The following is a 19,778-nucleotide window of genomic DNA, read 5'->3' on the forward strand; positions in this document are numbered from 1 at the left end:
CTTCCGGGACACGCACCGCACAGCGGGGGATGGGGGTGGAGCGGAAGTAATCCCGGATGCTCTCGGTTTAAACTCTTCCCAGGCGTCTCAACCTGCAGCCAATGACGGTGAGAGGTCTCGATTGGGCCCACCCTCGCTCTAAAGTGATTGGCTCCTAAGAGTACAACCTGGCCAATCTGCATAAAGGACGCGCGAGCTTATTAGCATAAAAATGGTGGTGGTGGTGTTTCCTCTCTCTATCCCTCCCCCGCCCCGAACATTCCTCCTCGGCACCCGGGAGACCCTACAGGGCTTCCCAGCATGCAGTGCGGGCACTAGGAAGCGCCTGGGCCGGGGCTGGGAGCTCCTCGCGCGCGCGCGCGGCGAGGTGGCGCGTGGACGGCCCCGCGCGGGGCTGGACGGCGCGCCACGTGCCGCCCGCCATTCGCCCCGGAAGCCGCGGGCCTCGGCCCGGCCTTTTGCGGGGTGAAGCGTTCAGGTCCAAAGGCTTCGCGCGAGGCCTGCGGCCCGGCGTCAGTGGGAGGGGGGCTCCGTGGGCGCTAAGGGAAGACCTGGACAGGACAGGGGTCCCGCGAGTGCTAAATAGTCGTCAGGAAGTTGGTCCTGGCCTCGTTGTATGCCCTTCCCATATTCCGCATTGGAAACGGGGGAATCTCGGGAGGGATATGCCATCTGGTCACACAAGCAGTCGGTGGCAGTCACGACCAGAGAACTCTCCTGAAGGCGACCGAGACCGGTGCCTTCGGGCTCCATCGACCTGGAAGCTTTGAGTTTCTTTGCAAAGCGTCTTGAGGAAGGTTGCTCTCATGAAACAGAATATGTAATAAGTAGGAAAAAACCTGGAGAAACAAGCCTAAATGTCTAGCACATGATGTATTGGCAGTGAACAAAAAGGATTTTTATAGTGCCGATGGGGATTAACCGCCCCTGAGTTATATACAACCTTATGCAAAACTGGAAGCCTTTTGATTATACAAAGGGTTAATTCCTTTTACCTTTGAGCCATTTCCTCTTCAGGACCTCTTCACTCCAGCTACTCTTGAATGGAGAACAAGAACCCAAATTGAGATGTAGGTGCAGGAGCCCTTCACAAACCACTTGGCAGTGGCTAGCCCCACCAGCCTTGTAACCTGAGCATCAGACTTCTGTGTCAGCAAAACTACAGATTGCTCCCTACGTCATGTTTGGGGATTGGTCCCGAGTAGCTGGAACCACAAATGTTAAATCTGAGGGAAAACGCATGTCTTCCCTAAATTGTGAGAATGGCTATTCATCTCTAAATCTGTAGGGTTTTTTTTTTTTTGTTTTTTTTTTTTCTTTTCTGAATCCTTTTATCCCATTCCCTCACCCCCACCCCCAATTCTACCATGGTAAAGTTCACAGACCTACAACAGGGTATAATGTGCATAGGAACATGGAGTGGGTGTGGTTAAGAATGTCACACATATGAAATTGGGGTAAAACATATATGTTCTGGTTGAAGAGCAAACAGATGAAGTAAAGTTTTTGAAACCTCCTTATGACAGTTTTTGGCATTCATTTTTATGCCAACGGTTACACAGCAGATACGTAAAAAGGAAAGGACTACACTTCTCCCTAAGCAGGAGATATAGGTGGGGGCAGGTTGGGGATACTACTACGTATGTGTTCTCAATGAGTATCAACTAGAAAACTTGAGAATGAAGGAAAGGACAACTTTTTTTCATATTTGTTCCCTCTGTAAATTTCAAGAGATTTATATCAGATGAAATTTGGAGGTGGGAGGAGTATGAAGGAATAGCGTAATTAAAATGCACAAGTAATTAAAAATATACTCTTATTAGAACATCTTTATTTTCCAAGTATCTTACCAGTCATTGATATTTCTTTCTTAAAATTTAAGAACTGGGGAGCCTCATCTATTGCTGTGTTCCAAGGTTCTATAAAGATTTCCCTTGCCTTTGGCTTCAGCTCATAAAACTTTATGAGCTTAAGATATAGACAAGATGACTACAAATTTGTCTCCCTTGGCTCATTCTAAAACTTACAGGGCTAGATACTATTAGAAAATAAGAGGTAAAAAGAGCCATCATTTTGCATCTGCATGTCAACTTTATGTAAAAAGAAAAATTGAACATCATTTTTAAATGTTATGACATTGAAAATAGTTTAAGGGGCAGTTATAAATTGATCAAGAGACATTGGAGCCAGAGTGTTGAGAGTACTAAGGAAGGAAGGAGAAAATGAAAGAGGGAAGAGGAGAGATGTTCCTGCCATTGCTAGCCACATGACCTTGGCCAACTCAACTTTAAAACCTGTTCTTTGTTAGTAATGTGTAGACAAAAATGCCTTCCCTACTGATAGCACAGGGAGTTTACAAGGGTAAGATGATATAACAGTACTACATAGATGATGCTTACATTTATACCTCTAACTTGAGGTTTTGACAGACTTTGAAAGCATTGGCAGTAACCGTCTTCCAGTAATTTGCCAAAATGACTAACACAGAGAGAAAGTGGAGAGGCACCCACTATCCGTTCTCCAGGCCTTTTAGAGAACATGGAGTTGTTCCTTTGGTCACATGCATGGGAATCTACAAGGAAGGTGATGTAGTCATCAAGGGAATGGGCGCTATTCATAAAGGAATGCCCTATAAAGGTTACCATGGCAACATTGAAGAAGTCTACCATGTCACCCAGTATGCAGTGGGCATTGTTGTGAATAATGGCAAGATCCTTGCCAGGAGAATTAATGTACGTATTGAGCATATTAAGCACTCTAAGAGCCCTTCCTGAAACATGTGAAGGGAAATGATTAGAAAAAGGAAACCAAAGAGAACGGTTCCTGGATTCAACTAAAGCGTCAGACTGCTCCACCCAGAGAAGCACACTTTGTGAGAACCAGTGGAAAGGAGCCTGAGCTGCTGGAATCCATTCCCTATGTATTCACGGCATGATAAGTGTAAAACAATCAGAAAACCTCTGTATTGAGTCAAACAACATTGGAGACAGCTTTAAACATATTTAGCGCAGGTATACTTATGTATCTAACTCCTAATTCTAACTAGTTGAAAATATTTTTAAGCCAAAACCAGTTTGGCTCAGTGGATAGAGTGTCAGCCTGCAGACTGAAGGGTCCCAGGTTCGATTCTGGTCAAGGGCATGTACCTTGGTTGCGGCACATCGCCAGTGGGGGGTGTGCAGGAGGCGGCTAATCGATGTCTTTCTCATTGATGTTTCTAACTCTATCCCTCAACCTTCCTCTCTGTAAAAAATCAATAAAATATATTTTAAAATAAATAAATAAAGAGTGGTTGGCTCTTTAAAAAAAAAAAGGAAAGTATTTTTAAATTTCTTTAACCTTTGGGTAGAGGGCTCACTGTTTCTTTAATCACATACTATATACACATTTTTAATCAAGTGGTGGAAGGAGAAGTCACATCATTTATCTCAGAAGAGGGCATCATTCCCAATGAATAAAGAGGGAATGCTTCTGATAAAGAGGGACCCTCTAAGGTTTCAAATAGGAAGATTCGTAGTCATGGGGATGTAAAACACTGCATAGGGAATATAGGCATAATATCGAAATAACTAGGCATGGTAGCAGGAGGCTATTGGAAATATCAGGGGAACACTTTGTAAAGTATATGATTAACCACTATGCTGTAAACCTTGAATGAATACAAAATAATATTGAATGTAATTGAAAACATTAAAAGAAAATAGCGCTCTGCTGGGTGGCTGAGTTGGAATGTTGTCCTGTGCACTGAAAGGTTTGATTCCCAGTAAGGGCACACACCCACTCAGGGTGTGCAGAGAAGGCAACTGATCAATGTTTCACTCTCATCTCTCTCTCCCTTCCTTTCTCTTAAAATCAATACAAACGTATTAAAAACAAACAGAAACCTTCTTAGCCAAAAGCATAATACCTAGAATTTGATTGATGATACTTTCTATAATCATTACCTAAATTGAATCTCTAATTGGAGGAACTCCAGACAACCTGGCAAAAACAGAGGACCTGTATAGTAGGCCATGCATTTACCTATCAGACAAGTTTGGTGAGCATATAGAATTATACAGACACAGGTTTATAACAACATTAGGTGCTGTATTGGGCACTTTCCATAGATTATCTTCAAATCTTCCATCAAGCTGTAGCATCGGTATCATTACTATCTTCCTTTTACAGATAAGGAAACTAAATCAGAGAAGTTTGGTAACTTTCTCCATCACAGGACTACCAAGAATTCCAACTGAGATTCAAACTTCTCTTTCTCCTAAGCTCATATCATCATGCTGCCTCAAGAGACCAGTTTTCTCATTAGAGAATAGCCTGCAATGGGCAAGACAAATCGAGAACTAAAATTTCCACATACAAGAATTAATAATGATGCTGAAACCAGTTTGGCTCAATGGCTAGAGCATCAGCTTGGGGACTGACGGGTCCCGGGTTCGATTCCGGTGAAGGGCATGTACCTTGGTTGTGGGCACATCTCCAGTAGGGGTGTACAAAAGGCAGCTGATTGATGACTCTCTCTCATCGATGTTTCTAACTATCTCTCTCCCTTCCTCTCTGTACAAAATTAATAAAAATATATTTTAAAAAAGAATGAGGAAAATGCAAGTCACTTTAGAATAATCTCCCAAAGAACTATTTAATAACACATACACCCATCTTTAATATCTGTACTCATATGTTGTATTTAATAGAAAGGAATTTTATCCATTTCATAATAGGCTCCATTTAATACATTTCGAATGTTATAATGTTATAACACTAGTGGCAAATTTAATGGCTTTCAGTGATTCCTAGGTGTGGTTAGAGCACAAAAAGACTGGATTCCTCACTCTCAGAAACTTATCCAGGTCCAAAATCTAAGAAGAGTTGTTGGCACTCCTTTTTCCAAGGATTGGCAGGGATAGACGCAGAAATGGAGAATTGAAAGCAATACTCAGGAATCTCACATGAGCCCTAGCTGGTTTGGCTCAGGGGATAGTGTGTCGGCCTGTAGACTGAAGGGTCCCAGGTTTGGTTCCAGCCAAGAGCACATGCTGGGTTGTGGGCTCAATCCCCAATAGGGGGTGTGCAGGAGGCAGCCAATCAATTCTCTCATCATTGATGTTTCTCTCTCTCTCTCTCTCTCTCTCTCTCTCTCTCTCTCTCTCTCTCTCTCTCTCTCTCTCTCTCTCTCTCTCTCTCTCTCTCTCTCTCTCTCTCTCTCTCTCTCTCTCTCTCTCTCTCTCTCTCTCTTTCTCTCTCTCTCTCTCTCCCTTCTCTCTGAAATCAAATAAAAATCAATAAGAATATATTTTTTTAAAAAGGAATCTTACAATTTCAGTATTTTGCAGGATCCACACTGAATCTTTTTATTTAGTTGAGACATATTTCACATATAACCCTCACTGAAGTGCAAAACCTTATTGTTCAAAGGAATCTTCAAAATCATCTAGTTCAATCATCCTGTTAAATTGAGTACTGGAAATATCTACGCAATGTTATCAGTCAAGGGATCATCAAACCTCTATAAGAATGCCCTAAAAATGGGAAATTCATTCATTTACAAAGCTGCCTATTTCATCTACAGATAGTTTTGACTAATAGACGTTCTTCATATTGAGCTGAATCTTTCTCCCAATTTTCATTCACTGTTGCAAATTCCAAGCTACAAGAATCCCTAAAACAATGCCTCCTCACAATGTTTTTCTACCAAGATTACCCTTCTTGATACTTAGTTCAGGGTTTCAAATGTCATTGTGACCACAGCTAACCTTGGGTAGGTTGGTGAGGGCCTATTGAAAACCAATAGTCAGAACCGAGTGGCCCACCCACTGCACAACCAAGTAGCATATGATTTCCACTCCTCTCCACAGTGCTGAGCTTCATCTGGCCTTCCCTGCGCCCAGGTCAGTGAAGTTGGAAAGAGACACTCTCTCATTATTTTGTTAACCTTGAGATCTAAGGCCTTGACAACCTTTAGAAACCTCCTCAAGGAAACATCCTCAAGCATAAGTCAGCATTAGCATCTTCATAAAACCTGTCTTGACTGCTCCATATTCCCCAAACTGAAGAGAACTGACCATCCCACTGCGTGGTCTGGAAAGGCCTTCCAGAAAAAATTCTGGCAAAGTTATGTAGGTCTTATGAGTGGAAATGGATCAAATGGTTTCTCTTCTCTAAATCTCTAATTCAGAATTCAGAACCTCCCTTTTACTCATAAGCCATTGGCAACCATTCTGCTTCCCTTCTATCTCCACACCATCTGAGCACATCCTGACTTGTCACTGCCATGCTATAGAGACAGCCTCCAATGTGGGGAGGAGACAGGTGCTTATTGCCACAGGTATTTTGGACATTGCCAATCAGTCACAATGTGAAGCTATTTGTTCATATTCAAGCTGGTCACAGTGAAGGTCCTGGGCAGTAGGAATTCCTGCTGCAAAGTACCTAGCTCTTTGGGTAAATCCTTTCAGATAACAATAAGACTTTAGGTGTAAACAAGGTATTTTTGAAACCCTGAAACACTACATTCTGGATTTTTGTGATGCAATCAGGTGAGATCCACTTAACATAAAAACTCAATATTAGGTGTGGATAGAGAAATGCAAACTGGGTAGTGAGTTAGCACCCTCTGTATTTGAGAAACTAATGAAAAATCAATGTGATTACATTTAGAAGAGGACAAAGGAGTCCATTTTTTTTATTATTACAAACTATGTATGTCAAATAAATTCGTAGTAAAATAAGCTTTAAAAAAGCTTTAGAATGTCAAAAAAGAAAAAAAGCCAGCAACTAGAGCAAAATGTGTAATGAGGTTAGTAACATTTACTCTCGGCTTTAGAGAATTCGTATGTACTCAGTTGATTAAAACATTCTATATGATGCTGGGCATTTTTACAAAAAGTGTTCAAAAGAAAAATAAGAATTAAACATTGATGACTGGAGTTAGCTGTAGCAAGGGATTGGATGTGAGTGTTTGACTGCTTTTTGTGCCTTCAAAGTTCTGCAGAAAATTCTGTCTTCTTTTCAGACCATCCAGAATGACTGAATTATTAGATGCCAGACTCTGTGTCCTAAAAATATTAAAAATAGAATTATTACCTTCAAAATGGGTTGACTTTCGAATCAAAGCATGATAGTGTCATTTGTTTCTTTGGTGTAACATTTATCAAATAAGTTAACTACTTTAAAATCTAAAGTACTCTTTACATTTTAGATGCTTCACAAAAGCACCTCAATTATTTGACAGCTGCTTTCTGAGAAGTTCATAGTTTCTGAATATCATCTGTTCTCAAATCCAATATCAAGTATATTCTGTTCAGAAATAAGTATCTGAAAAACTATTCTATACAACTAAAGTAGCCAATATCATCTTCTGTAATTTATTTTTTTGGAAGTCATAGGGAAGGGAAGAGCTAATTACAACAGTTTTCATATTGACAATGTTCCCTTCCTTGCAGCTGTAAGCTATGTTAGTTTCTTATCTAACACATCTGCCTTGCTTCAGCCACATTACTGTTTAGGCATTTGGCTTCCGCCAGTCCCCGTTTCCCACCTCCCCTCCTCTTCATTACATGTCCATTACGTTAACATATGTCTCAAAAATTTGTCCTCCAATAAGCCTCCCATATAGCATATCAATTTTTAAATATATATTTTTATTTCTTTCAGAGAGGAAGGGAGAGAAAGAAAGAAAGAAACATAAAAAATGAGAGAGAATCATCGATCATCTGCCTCCTGCGTGGCCCACACCAGGGATGGAGCCTGTAGCCTAGGCATACGCCCCGACCGGGAATCGAACTGTGATCTCCTGGTTCATAAGCCGATGCTCAACCACTGAGCTATACTTGCCAGGCCATTGCATTAATTCCATACCCCTTTGGCAGTTATGAAGAGTTTATGCTTTGTTCTTGAATTCAATCTGTTTATTGTTTGTTAGTCTCAACAAATTAAATTGTAAGCTTCCTATAGGTAGCATCAGTATCTTGTTTATCTTTGTCCCCCAATCCTTATAACAATATGGCACATAGTTGATGTTCAAATGCTATCTTCCCTCCCTTTTTCTCGTCATGTCTTTAAGAATTATAAGTGGGTTTGTTTGGGTTTTTTTTAATTATAAGCAATTTTTACAAAATTAAATTTCTGCCCAGCCACTGGGATCCTCAGTGATTGAGCATCGACCCACGAACCAGAAGGTCACGGTTCAATTCCCATTCGGGGCACATGCCTGGGTTGTAGGCTTAGTCCCCTGTAAGGGGCGTGCAGGAGGCAGCCAAAAGATTCTCTCTCATTGATGTTTCTCTCTCTCTCTCCCTCTCCCTTCCTCTCTAAAATCAATAAAAATAAAAAGTTCTGCTTTCACCTTTTCTAATAAAATGTTTACTGTAATGTTTGAGTCTGTGTATTGTTTCTAAATCTTCCATAGAACCCATCAACACTCCAGATTTAATTATCTCCTAGACGTTATTAAACTCTTTTTAATGGCTTCAAAACATAAACGACATATTCTATTATTTTAGAGATTGCATTGTAACTTTATTTTTTTCCCCCAGTAAAATAAAGGCTGGCCGAAGAATATCATTATAAAAAGATTAGTAGAGGGTTGCCCACTAGGTAACTCAATATATCCTTAATTTTAATAAATCCTGTGAGATAGTTGCTCATCAATTTTATATGCACTTACCGTGGAGAATCTATTCCACTATCTCCTGCCATGCTCTGATTTTCCGTTCCTTCCAAGTGTCTGTGTTCATGCTGGATATCCTGAGCCATCACTGGCATATGTGTAGTGTTGAGAAGTTCTAACTTTTGTGTGAACTGTTTTCTCATTTCCTGATTCTGAGCACTCTGAGACCAGCAAGCTGCTTTCTTTCCTGTGTCAACGCAGTCTTGTGGGGTTTCGGCCTCCGCACTGGCTTTCCTTGAGCTGTAGTAATCAAATATGCTTCTCTCAGCAGATGTGGAGGCCTGCACACATTCAGCCACGCTGGGATCCTCTTCATAGTTACTTCCGGATGGGGTCCCTGAATTGAGGCCACAGCTTTCAGCAGAGAGATTAGGTTTCTGGCTTACACCTGGGTTAGTGAGCAGCGCAGGCTTGCAGCATTCACTTCCTTTCAGCGCTGGAGGCTCAAACCTCTGCATTTTGCTGTGGTACTCAGTCAGAGATCGCTCGGTTACCTTTTGTTTTCCTAAAGGACTCCATTGGCTTTTCCCAGAAAAGGAATACTCAATGTGGCCGGGCAGCATTTGACACAAATCATCATTCTCGGAAAAGTCATCCTCATCTAAATATAATGAACTGCAGGCGCCGTCCTCATCTTCTCCTTTATTTTGATACAAGGCTTGGGCATCGTCAGAAAGCACCTCATTTTCTAGACTCACGGTCTCTGCTTCCTGCACAAATGCCTTTCTTCTCCGTGTTTCCTCTGAGTCTCTGTCTTGCCGCTCAGGTTGACGCAAGTGGTCCACACCAAGCGGGTAATCCAAAAGACAAAGATTTTGGAATTGGTGTGTTGTGTTATCAACTAATCTACGAGCAAAAGATGCCTGGTCTAAAGAGGAGGGACCCGGTGACGGAAGGACATTCCGTGTGTCAGTTGTCTCCCCTAACATGTTAGAGAGAGAATATCTTTCCCTCAAGTCTTCAGGGGTTACTTTGTTTTCTCTACCATACACGTCACAGGTCAACCTGCTTTCCCTAAAGGAACAGCGTCGACTATCCTTTTGCAAAACACTACATTGCGAGTAATGTAAGAGGTGATCTCTAAAATCGTCACTGACAGGCTTGACAGTAGAGTTACTCATATGAGTGGGTTCTGCCCTCAGTTTATCATTGCCTTGTTCAGGACGTGGCTGTTTGGCCTCCCCGTCAGGGATTCGTGAGGAATCTAAAGACCTTGACCTTTGGAAAGGCTTGCCCTTTGGTCTACTCTGGCTGGATTTCAAGTCACTGGTCTTCTGGTGGCTGCGCCCTTTGGTGATTGGGCTCCTCCGGTGAGACAAACCCTGGAAAGGATTATTGATTCGCTTTTTGTAAATCAGATGAGACCCTCGCTCCGATGGGGTCTCACCAAGTGGTTTCTGAACTACGGCTTCATGTGGGCTTTTCCTTCTGGGGGTGGGCTGTGTGGCAGGGAGTTTGGGGTGTTTCTCCGGTCCAGTGCTTCCTGGTGGAGGCTCACTTCCCTGACTCCTGGCCTTGTGTCTGTCCCTGTGAGAATGGCCCCGCCTTCCAGGCTTTGCAGACCGGCCCTGCCTTTTCTTAGCTCCCTCTCTTGAAAGATATTTATGCCCGACTGTCAGCATATCAGTGGAAGTGCCCTGGCTATTGTATTTTTTCTGTTCTTCGTATTTTTGCATCAGGATGGTATGTTTGATTAAGTTGTCCACCGTCAGGACGGGATTGATGCGTTTGATGATCTCATGTTCAACGTCTCGGGGGATATTGTCCAAGTTATCTTCATCTCGGACAGGCCATTCCTCCGGCGGGAACTGGGCGGAGAAACTGCTGTGCCCTCTTCTGGACTTCTCCTTTCTGGACATACTGCGCCAGAAGAGGCTAAAGCCAAACTTCTTGCCTTTGTCTCTGCCTCTTGTGTATGGTAAAGGCTTGGTGCTCTCAGGGACAGGATTCTCCTCAGACGCTGAAACTGCTCGGTTCTGTACCAAAGGTCTGGATTCCCCAAGACCTTTCTGGCCTTTTCTAGTCAGTTCTGCAGCGGCTGGTGGTTCCTGCGGGTCCTGAGTGCACCCATCAGGGAAACACTGGCAAGACGGACAGTGGGAGACGGGGGCAGTGTTTTCTCTGGCCAGCTCTGCCAACTCCGCACAGCTCTCCACGCTCACCAGGTACGTGAGGAAAGCAGGTATCTCGCGGCTTTCGTCTGATCGGGCTCTCTTATGTTCTTGGGGGTTTGTGTTTGTGATGAAGTAAGTCTGAGGAGTAACGATGAAGTATCCTTCCCCGGTGTGATAGATCTTCCTTTCTTTAATCAGAGTGCCCAGAGCAGTATAGAGTATATCTTGAGATGGGATTGCAATGCCTAAAACAAAAGCAGTTTACGCTGGTAAATTCTGTATAAGAAACATTCTAATGAGTGAAGTCAGTCACACAGAAAAGACCATTCAGTGGCTTGATGAGCCTAGAGCTAACGATAACACAATTAATATATGTAATTAAAATGCCAAAGAAACATTAACAGTCATCATCATTTAACTGAGTAGCAGGAATATGATTTGGTCCACACAAAGACATATGGCTAGGCTAATAGTTAAGTAGAGGAAAATAATCTGAGTTCACTAAACTGCAAACACTAAGTTATACAATCCCATTACAAATTTAAACTTTGCCTAAGGAAAGTATTCTTAAGAACAAACATAGGAGTTTTTGAAAACAGTCTCATTGCTTACATCTTAAGAAGCTAAAGAGAAAATGAAATCCAGTTTGTGCTTAGGTGAGGGCAAACTACCTAAAATCTGGATTATGGTGGTTTTTCAAACTGGGAAGGTGATACTTTTAAAAGAAATTTCCCTTTCAAAATAGCAGGGTTTAAAATTATATTGTGAAAACAACGTTTAAAATGTGTGTAAGCGTAACACTGGAAGGCACTTCCCAAAAGCAGTCCGGGTGATCGCTATTCACTTAAAAACCCCACAAAGCCATGCAAATCAAGAGGTTCCAACCTCCATGTTCACTTTAAGAACACTTGTGAAGCCAAAACCGCTTCAGTGGATAGAGCGTCGGTCTGCGGACTGAAAGGTCCCGGGTTCGATTCTGGTCAAGGGCATGTACCTTGGTTGTGGGCACATCCCCAGTAGGGGGTGTGCAAGAGGCAGCTGATCGATGTTTCTCTCTCATCGATGTTTCTAACTCTCTATCCCTCTCTCTTTCTCTCTGTAAATACTCAATAAAATATATATTTTAAAAAACCATTCTCATCTTTATTAAAAAAAAAAAAACTACTTGTGAAACTGCCCAGGTCATCAAGGGTATGCATATCCAAAAAGCCAGTAAGTATCTTTAGGATGTAATTTCAAAAAATGTATGTTTTAAAAAATATGTTTCAGCCAAAGCCAGTTTGGCTCAGTGGACAGAGCATCAGCCTGCGGACTAAAAGGTCCCAGGTTTGATTAAGGTCAAGAGCATGTATCTTGGTTGTGGGCACATTTCCAGTAGGGAGTGTGCAAGAGGCAGCTAATTGATGTTTCTAACTCTCTGTCCCTCTCCCTGCCTCTCTGTGAAAAATCAATAAAATATATTTTTTAAAAATATATGTTTCAGCCGAAGCCGGTTTGGCTCAGTGGTAGAGCGTCGGTCTGCGGACTGAAAGGTCCCAGGTTCGATTCCGGTCAAGGGCATGTACATGGGTTGCAGGCACATCCCCGGTGGGGGGTGTGCAGGAGGCAGCTGGTCGATGCTTCTCTCTCATCGACGTTTCTAGCTCTCTATCTCTCTTCCTTCCTCCTCTCTGTGAAATATCAATAAAATATATTTAAATATATATATATATATATATACATATATATACACACACATATATATATATATGTATATATATATATATATATATATATATATATGTTTCAGAGAGAGGAAGGGAGAGGGAGAGAGAGATAGAAATATCAAGGATGAGAATCATTGATCAGCCATCCCTGCATCCCCCACACTGGGGATCGAGCCCACAATATGGTCATGTGCCCTGACCTGGAATCAAACCCATGACCTCTAGGTTCATGGGTTGACACTCAACCTCTGAGCCACACCAGCCGGGCAGAATGTCACTTTTAATGTGTGCCATTCTACAATGGTGGAGGGCCAAGCCAAACAGTGTGGCTGAATACATGGTCCATGGCCTAATTAAGTGATGCTGGACTTAAGGATGTAGATGTAGACGCTCGGGTCATTGAACACATCCGGGTGAACAAAGTTCCAAGATGCAGAGTAGAACTTTACAAAGCTCATGGGGGGATTCACCCACTCCTAAGCTCTCCCTGCCCCCTGGCGGTGATCCTTCTGAGGAGGAGCAGATTGTTCCTAAACCAGAAGAGAGATTTGCACAGAAGAAAAAGATACCCTGGAAGAAACCGAAGAAACAAAAACTTATGGCCCAGGATTAAATTCAGCATAAAACAAATACTAACACATAGAAAAATGTAACACTGGAAGAAAATACATTAATATGATATGTTAACCTTGGTTTCTTTTGGGTGGCCACACTATAAGTGGTTACTTTTCTATATTAACCACATTTTTCTACAATATGCATGTTCATTTTAGAATGAAAAAAATAAAAAATACTCTTGTACATGTACACTCTGGGATATGAAAAAAATGATCAATATATGTCGATACAGAAAGATCTCCAAAATATGTTTGCAAGTTTTTTAAAAAGTGCAGAAAGAATGTATAGAATGATCCAATTTATGTTATTAAAAAAATACATATACTCAAATCTAACTTATGAAAGTATACATAAGAAACTATAGACAATAGAAATGATCACCTCTGGGAAGTGGCGACGGAAGAATAGAAGGTGTGGTGGGGGAGAAGATGAACTTTTCCTTTGCAGAGTCTGACTTATTTATTGCCGTAAGTATTGTTTTAAAAAGTTAATTAGAACGTAAAAGAAATATCCTTATCAAATTTGCTGATGTAGGCCTTTTCCTGGCAAGGCTCTAATGTAAGGTTCTATAATAGAAAAAAACTTGGATATCATGCAGCTCATTTGTGTTTAAGATTATTTGTAAAGAGAACCATCAAACACATGCAAAGAACTAACAGAGGAAAACTTGTTACCCTACCTGGGTAATGTTTCATCAAATGCTCCAACAGTGATTCCTGTGTTACTACAATCTCAGCAGCATTCATGTCAGATATAGCGCAGCAAAGAACTTCAGCCAAAGGTACAAACTGTGCTTGGGCTATTGGATTCATTTGCACTGGAAAGACATCACCTAAATTAGAGATTAAAAAAAAAAAAAGGAAAGGTGATAAATTTGATAGACTGTAAACTATTTGAAATTAGTGAATCAAGCACATTTATGAAGATTGACTAGCAGATGGAATTGCTATTCTTTCATCAGTCCTTACTCGGAATCTGTTAACACGTCATGCACAAGAATAGAAACTGTAGAAGTAAAGGGTTTATTTACATGGTAGTCCCTACTTTTAACAAGTTTGTAGTATTTTTCAGCCCAAGAAAGAGTAAGAGTATGAAAGTCACAAAGTACTATCATCGTTTAGGTCAGACAATGCTTATATGACAATCGTATTTCAAAGCATTTTTCATATTTTAAAATGTGAAAAGCCAGAGAAAGCTCAAGTAATTGTCCCAAGGCCTAAAAGCAAGTACAGTAGCAGGAAGAGGTCTTCTGACGCCTAATTCAGTATTTCCATCATTCCACACTTTCCCGATTGGAATGACTAAGAAGATTTGAACTCTTTGCTGTATCTACGGTGAGGATGAAGGCCATTTTCAGCAACAAGACTGGTGACATCGCGAAAGATGTAGACATCACTCTGAAGGGACACACAGTTACTATGAAGGGCCCCAGGGGCGCCCTTCAGGGGGACTGGAATCACATCAGTATAGAGCTCAGTCTCCTTAGAAAAAACACAAGAGACTCGGGGTTGACAAATGGTGAACTGGCCGCCACTTGCACAATCGGCAGTCATGATCAGGGGTGTGACACTGGGTCTCCGCTATAAGGTGGGGTCTGTGTACGCTCACCTTTGCCGTCTGGGGCTCTCTTGTGCAGAGCAGGGTGTTTTAATAGTGCCCTTGGCCCCCACCCACTGTCTCTCTCACATTTGCAGCAGCCAAAAATGTCTCCCTTGCCAAATGTCTGCGGGATAAAAGGCATAGGTAGAAGAACTAGCTTAGAAATTATGAAGATTTTACTTCATCTGAGGCTTGAGGAACCAACGGAGGGTAGTAGAAACTCAGAAATATGCTGAGGCAGAGAAAGAATAATATTAGCATGGCAAGTTATCCGATTTCTGTAATGTCAGAGAGAGAAAGGGTAGGAATGAAAATGACAAGATAAAAGGTAGAAAGGGGGGTCTGAGGAACTATTTTGGAGAATATTAGGAAATTAAAAAACAAATATGAAGATTTGAAGGAGCCCCGAGTCTCCAGGTGATGATAGTGCGGTTTATGGCAGATGAAGCGGCAGGAAAGGAAGACAGAGGCCAGCAGTGCTTTGAAAACCTGCATGTGCAGCTGGCAATCATCAGGGGACTGTGCTGATGTGCAGGTTGATTTGGAAGGTCTGGAGAGGAACCTGTGGTTCTGCATTTCCAACAACCTTTCAGGTGATGCCCACTCTGGAGCGGCAGGGGCTGGGGTGTTTACGACAGCCATGTTAAAGTTGCTAACCATTCAACAAATACACACGACCTGTATGGGAGTCAAGTGTCGCCAGAAGAAAGCCTAAGAACTGAGGAACTGAGCCAGACATTTCCTGCAGTGAGTTTAGAAGTTGCAACACTGCAGGGGTTGTTGAGGGGGAAGGTGGTGAGGACTGGCGTGGTGGGAAGGGTTGCAGCCAAAGCTGGTGAGAGACCCATCTATAATCTATAATAATAAAAGCTTAATATGCTAATTAGACCTGACATTCTTCCAGGTGACCTTCCAGACAAAGCCGGGGCTGCGAAGGAAGCCTGGGTCCCCAGTGCCTGCCAGCGGCCAGAGGGAGGGAAGCTGGTGCCAGCAGCTGGGGAAGGCAGGCCTACTCTAGCACGAATTTCGAATTTCGTAATTTCATACATCAGGCCTCTAGTAATAAGATAAAGGACTCCCTTAGGGAAACTGATAAGCTGTGTGCAGTTATCCCTCGCATTGGTCTGTTTTCTGCTTTACTTGCGCTTCTCTAGCTGGCAGATTGGGCCTCGGGTCCCAGCACAGGCTAGAAGTGCAGTTGGGCAGCCTAGGGAAGGCCCCCTCTAACAGTGTTGGGGGCTATCCCACTGGATTCTGAGAAGCTAGAATTAATGGCTAATCAATTCATTAGCATTTCAAAGGGCAGTAATGAGAGATGGTGCTCTCTGAGCCAAGGGCAATAAACCTCTCTCCTTAACTTCACTTCCTCTGCCTTTCTTTTTTCCCTCCAGGTCAGAGATCTACTCTCTTCTCTTTCACATCCCGCTTCAACCAGACCAAAAACAAAATTAAAGTATCATTTCAAATATTTGTATGCTTTCACATAACTATGTGCTATTTTAAATAAGTGACTTTAAACTTTGATATATCTCTCTACCTCATTTCCCAAAATGCTGTGACTTTTTTTTTTTCTTGTATGTGATCTTAAATTGATTATCTGCTTCCACTCCATGTGGACCAGAAGTCCTTAATTAAAAAAGGAGGGGGTGTCAACGTAAGGCCTGTTTGGCTCAGTGGATAGAGTGTTGGCCTGCGGACTGAAGGGTCTGGGTTTGATTCCAGCCAAGGACACATGCTCAAGTTGCGGACTCAATCCCCAGTAGGGGGCATGCAGGATGCAGCCAATCAATGGTTCCCTCTCATCATTGATGTTTTGATCTCTTTCTCCCTCTCCCTTTCTCTCTGAAATCAATAAAAATACATGTGGTTTTTTTTTAAAGAAACATTCAAACCTGTGAAGTTTTTTTTGTTTTGTTTTGTTTTTTAAGAATTTTTGAGCCCTAACTGGTTTGTTTGGCTCAGTGGATAGAGCATCAGCCTGAGGACTGAAAAGTCCCAAGTTCGATTCTGATCAAGGGCATTTAACTTGGTTGCGGGCATATCTCCTGTAGGAGGTGTGCAGGAGGTAGCTGATTGATGTTTCTCTCCTAACGATGTTTCTAACTCTCTATCCCTTCCCTTCCTCTCTGGAAAAAAAAAATTTTTTTTTCAATAAAATATATTTTTAAAAAGAATTGTTTAGAGTTTGAGCCAAACTGTCAACAATTGTAGGGAAGCAAAATCTCAACCAATTGAGACAGTACTCCAGAGAATGGCAGTTTGTGGCTCCTTTTATACATTAAAAAGAGATGATACAAGAGGGTTACATGAAATCCACTGGAGGGAGAAAGCAAACAGGGAGGGAGTAAAAAGTAAATTGATAGACACATGTATCTTTTAAATAGGTGGGTACAGTATAGTTAACAGTCAAAATTAGCATGATAAAACAATGAGAGTATGTTTTGCGTTGGTTGTGCCCTGAGGGACCTGGACAAGAAGGAGTTACCCTGACTGCTTTTAGTTAAAAAGCTTTAATTTCAGCCCAGCTGTGTGACTCAGTGGCTGAGCATCAACCTATCAACTAGAAGATCATGGTTCGATTCCCCCTTCCCTTCCTAATTAGGGCACATGCCCCAGGTGTGGGTTGTAGGCTCGATCCCCAATAGGGGGCATGCAGGAGGCAGCCCACTGATGATTCTCATCATTGATGTTTCTTTTTGTTGCTGTTAATCCTCACGATGAGATTATTTTTTCCATTGATTTCTAGAGAGAGTAAGGGGAGGGGAAAGAGATGGAAGAAAGGGGAGTGAGGGGAAGAGAGAGACACATCGATTGGTTACCTCCCACATTTGTCCCTATCAGGGCAGGGAAATCTGCTACTGAGGCATGGTCAGTACCCTGACCGGGAATTGAACGGTGATGTATTCATAATTCCTACTGGTTTGGGGAATGTGTGTTTTATTTTTAAAATGTTATGTATTTTTAATTTATTTTTAATTATAGTTGACATTCAGTATTAGTGACAGGTGTACAGCATAGGAATTCAACATTTCCATACATTAGGAAGTGATCACTGCAAGAGGAAACACGTCTACTACCAACTAGAAAGACACTTATCTTTTTTTCCTTAAAATTAACACAGCCATAAATCAGCTGCATTTTAGAGAACATGCTAAATCGCATGTAACCTCTGCTTCGGAGCTCCTTTCCAGACAAATCTTAGCAGTTTCTCAGTACATTTCCTTCACCGTCGTTGCTAAGATACGTCTGCAGGTGCAAAAATCAAGAGTTTCTTATACAGGAAAGCAGAGTGACATGGGAACACCAGTGATGGACGCAGGAATCATTTTCAAGATACAGCCACAGTTTGCTCCGGCTACGTGGGCATTTCTTGAGTTTTTGAGATACAATAACTAAAATGCAAAAAATAACTTTCTGTGTAGAAGATCCCACTTACAGACTTCACAGTAAAAGAAGGCCAGCCCTGTGGCTTGACCCTCCGCTGCTACTGAAGAGCATCCTTATCTCCAGCGGCTGCTGACCTCTGACCCTGGAGAAGGAGCTTGGATCAGAGGGCTCGGAGAGGCTGCGGGGCAAAGAAAACAGTTCACAACAATGCTCTGTGTTTACACAGCCTGCCGGGGTGCCAGGAGAATGGGAAAGTGTTCAGGCTGAAAGACTGGTTTCACAAAAACTACCAACAAAGCAGGGCCACGCAGATTTGTGCCTGCTACAGTGAATGCCACTTTCTGTGCCAAGAACATTTTAAACTTGCTGATGTCTTGCTGCTCTTCCCAGGGAGAATTAACCAACTTTAACCATATAGGGGGTATATAAACTTTTTTTTTACATTTGTGATAAAGCAAGTTATGAGTTTTTTGTTTTCTTTTTTTATTACGGTATTATATGCGTACATATCTTTCCATTGCCTCCCCCATGCCCATATATGCCCTCCACCCCCCCAAGTTATGAGTTTTAAAACAATTACTTTTTATAAGTCTACTTTTGGGGGGGAAATAGCGGAAGGCAAATTAAACGTATGCAGCACATAGGTGCCCAGTCAGCAAATATCGAATTCAACTATCAAAAACTGATGACATCCAGTATGTGCCTGGCTTGGAATCCAACCAGCCACCTTCTAGCGTAGGGAACAGCATTCCAACCAACTGAGCCATAAATATAAGTTCATGTTACATTGTAAAGCACCTAAACAAATTCTAAAAGGGCCTCCTCGTGGAAACAAAATCCTGACATTTTTAACTCGCAGTGCCTGCATTTGATTTTAAGATCCGTAAGTGCCTGCGCTACCAAACATGCAGAACAAAGTGTTCTTTGGAAATTCGGAAAGCACCCCATCAGCACTTTTTTGCGTCATACTAAAACATGAAATTTGCCATCAAACTAAACTCTAGGCAAAACTAATCCTAACATTGCTTGTTTCATCTTCAAAACACATTTTCCTCTAAGATAAAAAACTTCAGTCCCATACAAACGTGTGTGTGAACGCTCTGCTAGGCAGCCGGCCAGAAATTCATGCATTATTGACCTTCAAACAGTTAAACCGAGCCGCTCAAACTCTGCTAATTACCGGCACGTGAAATCTGAGACCATCTTTTCGGGCGCCTGTATTGAATCACACTGTGGGAAAGGTATCTTCGACGGGGCATTAGAGATGACAATGGAGCAAGAATAAAACAGCGCGCCATGCACCCAAGTTTAATTTAAAAAAAGGATGCTTTGTTCTCAGTAAACCAAGAAGCTCCCCTGATTTTAAACTGTACTTTTATCCAGTACAGAATTTCCAAATTTCTTTACCATTAAAACCAATCCTGACCTTTTAAAAAAAAATGAAAGCATTTTGTAACAGCGTGCATCTCATCGGAGATAAGACGCTGTGCGAAAATGTCCATGGCTTTGAATGGACTCAGAGAAATCAAACGAAACGGGAACACAAGAAGATGGACGGCTTCGGGTCGGCAAAAGCGAGCCCCTCTCCACAGCGCCCTGTTCTCTTTGGAACATAAAAGGAGGCAAACATTTTTCTCTAGGTTCCGAAACAAAAGCACACCGAGACTCAGAAACTGGCAGTCGGTTTGT

General features: G+C 42.0%; 1 protein-coding gene and 1 pseudogene across 2 annotated transcripts in view; one reads left to right on the top strand and one right to left on the bottom strand.

Annotated features, from left to right (window-relative positions):
• Positions 1-8: 8 nt before the first annotated feature.
• On the top strand, positions 9-2,942 carry LOC118719173 (annotated as a pseudogene).
• Positions 2,943-5,343: 2,401 nt separating this feature from the next.
• Positions 5,344-19,778, bottom strand: part of STOX1 (storkhead box 1) — a 50,032-nt gene continuing 35,597 nt past the window's right edge. Inside the window, exons 2-4 of one of the 2 annotated variants that reach the window (XM_036438285.2) lie at positions 13,783-13,935; positions 8,663-11,024; positions 5,344-7,052 (exon numbers count right to left, since the gene is read on the bottom strand). In XM_036438285.2, the coding sequence (XP_036294178.1) occupies positions 6,905-7,052; positions 8,663-11,024; positions 13,783-13,935 (2,663 nt within the window). In that variant the 3' untranslated portion in view covers positions 5,344-6,904. The remainder of the gene's footprint in view (positions 7,053-8,662; positions 11,025-13,782; positions 13,936-19,778) is intronic. The other variant, XM_036438286.2, reaches the window with a different exon arrangement.

This window comes from Pipistrellus kuhlii, unplaced genomic scaffold (genome assembly GCF_014108245.1).
Source record: "Pipistrellus kuhlii isolate mPipKuh1 unplaced genomic scaffold, mPipKuh1.p scaffold_m20_p_15, whole genome shotgun sequence".
NCBI lineage: Eukaryota > Metazoa > Chordata > Mammalia > Chiroptera > Vespertilionidae > Pipistrellus > Pipistrellus kuhlii.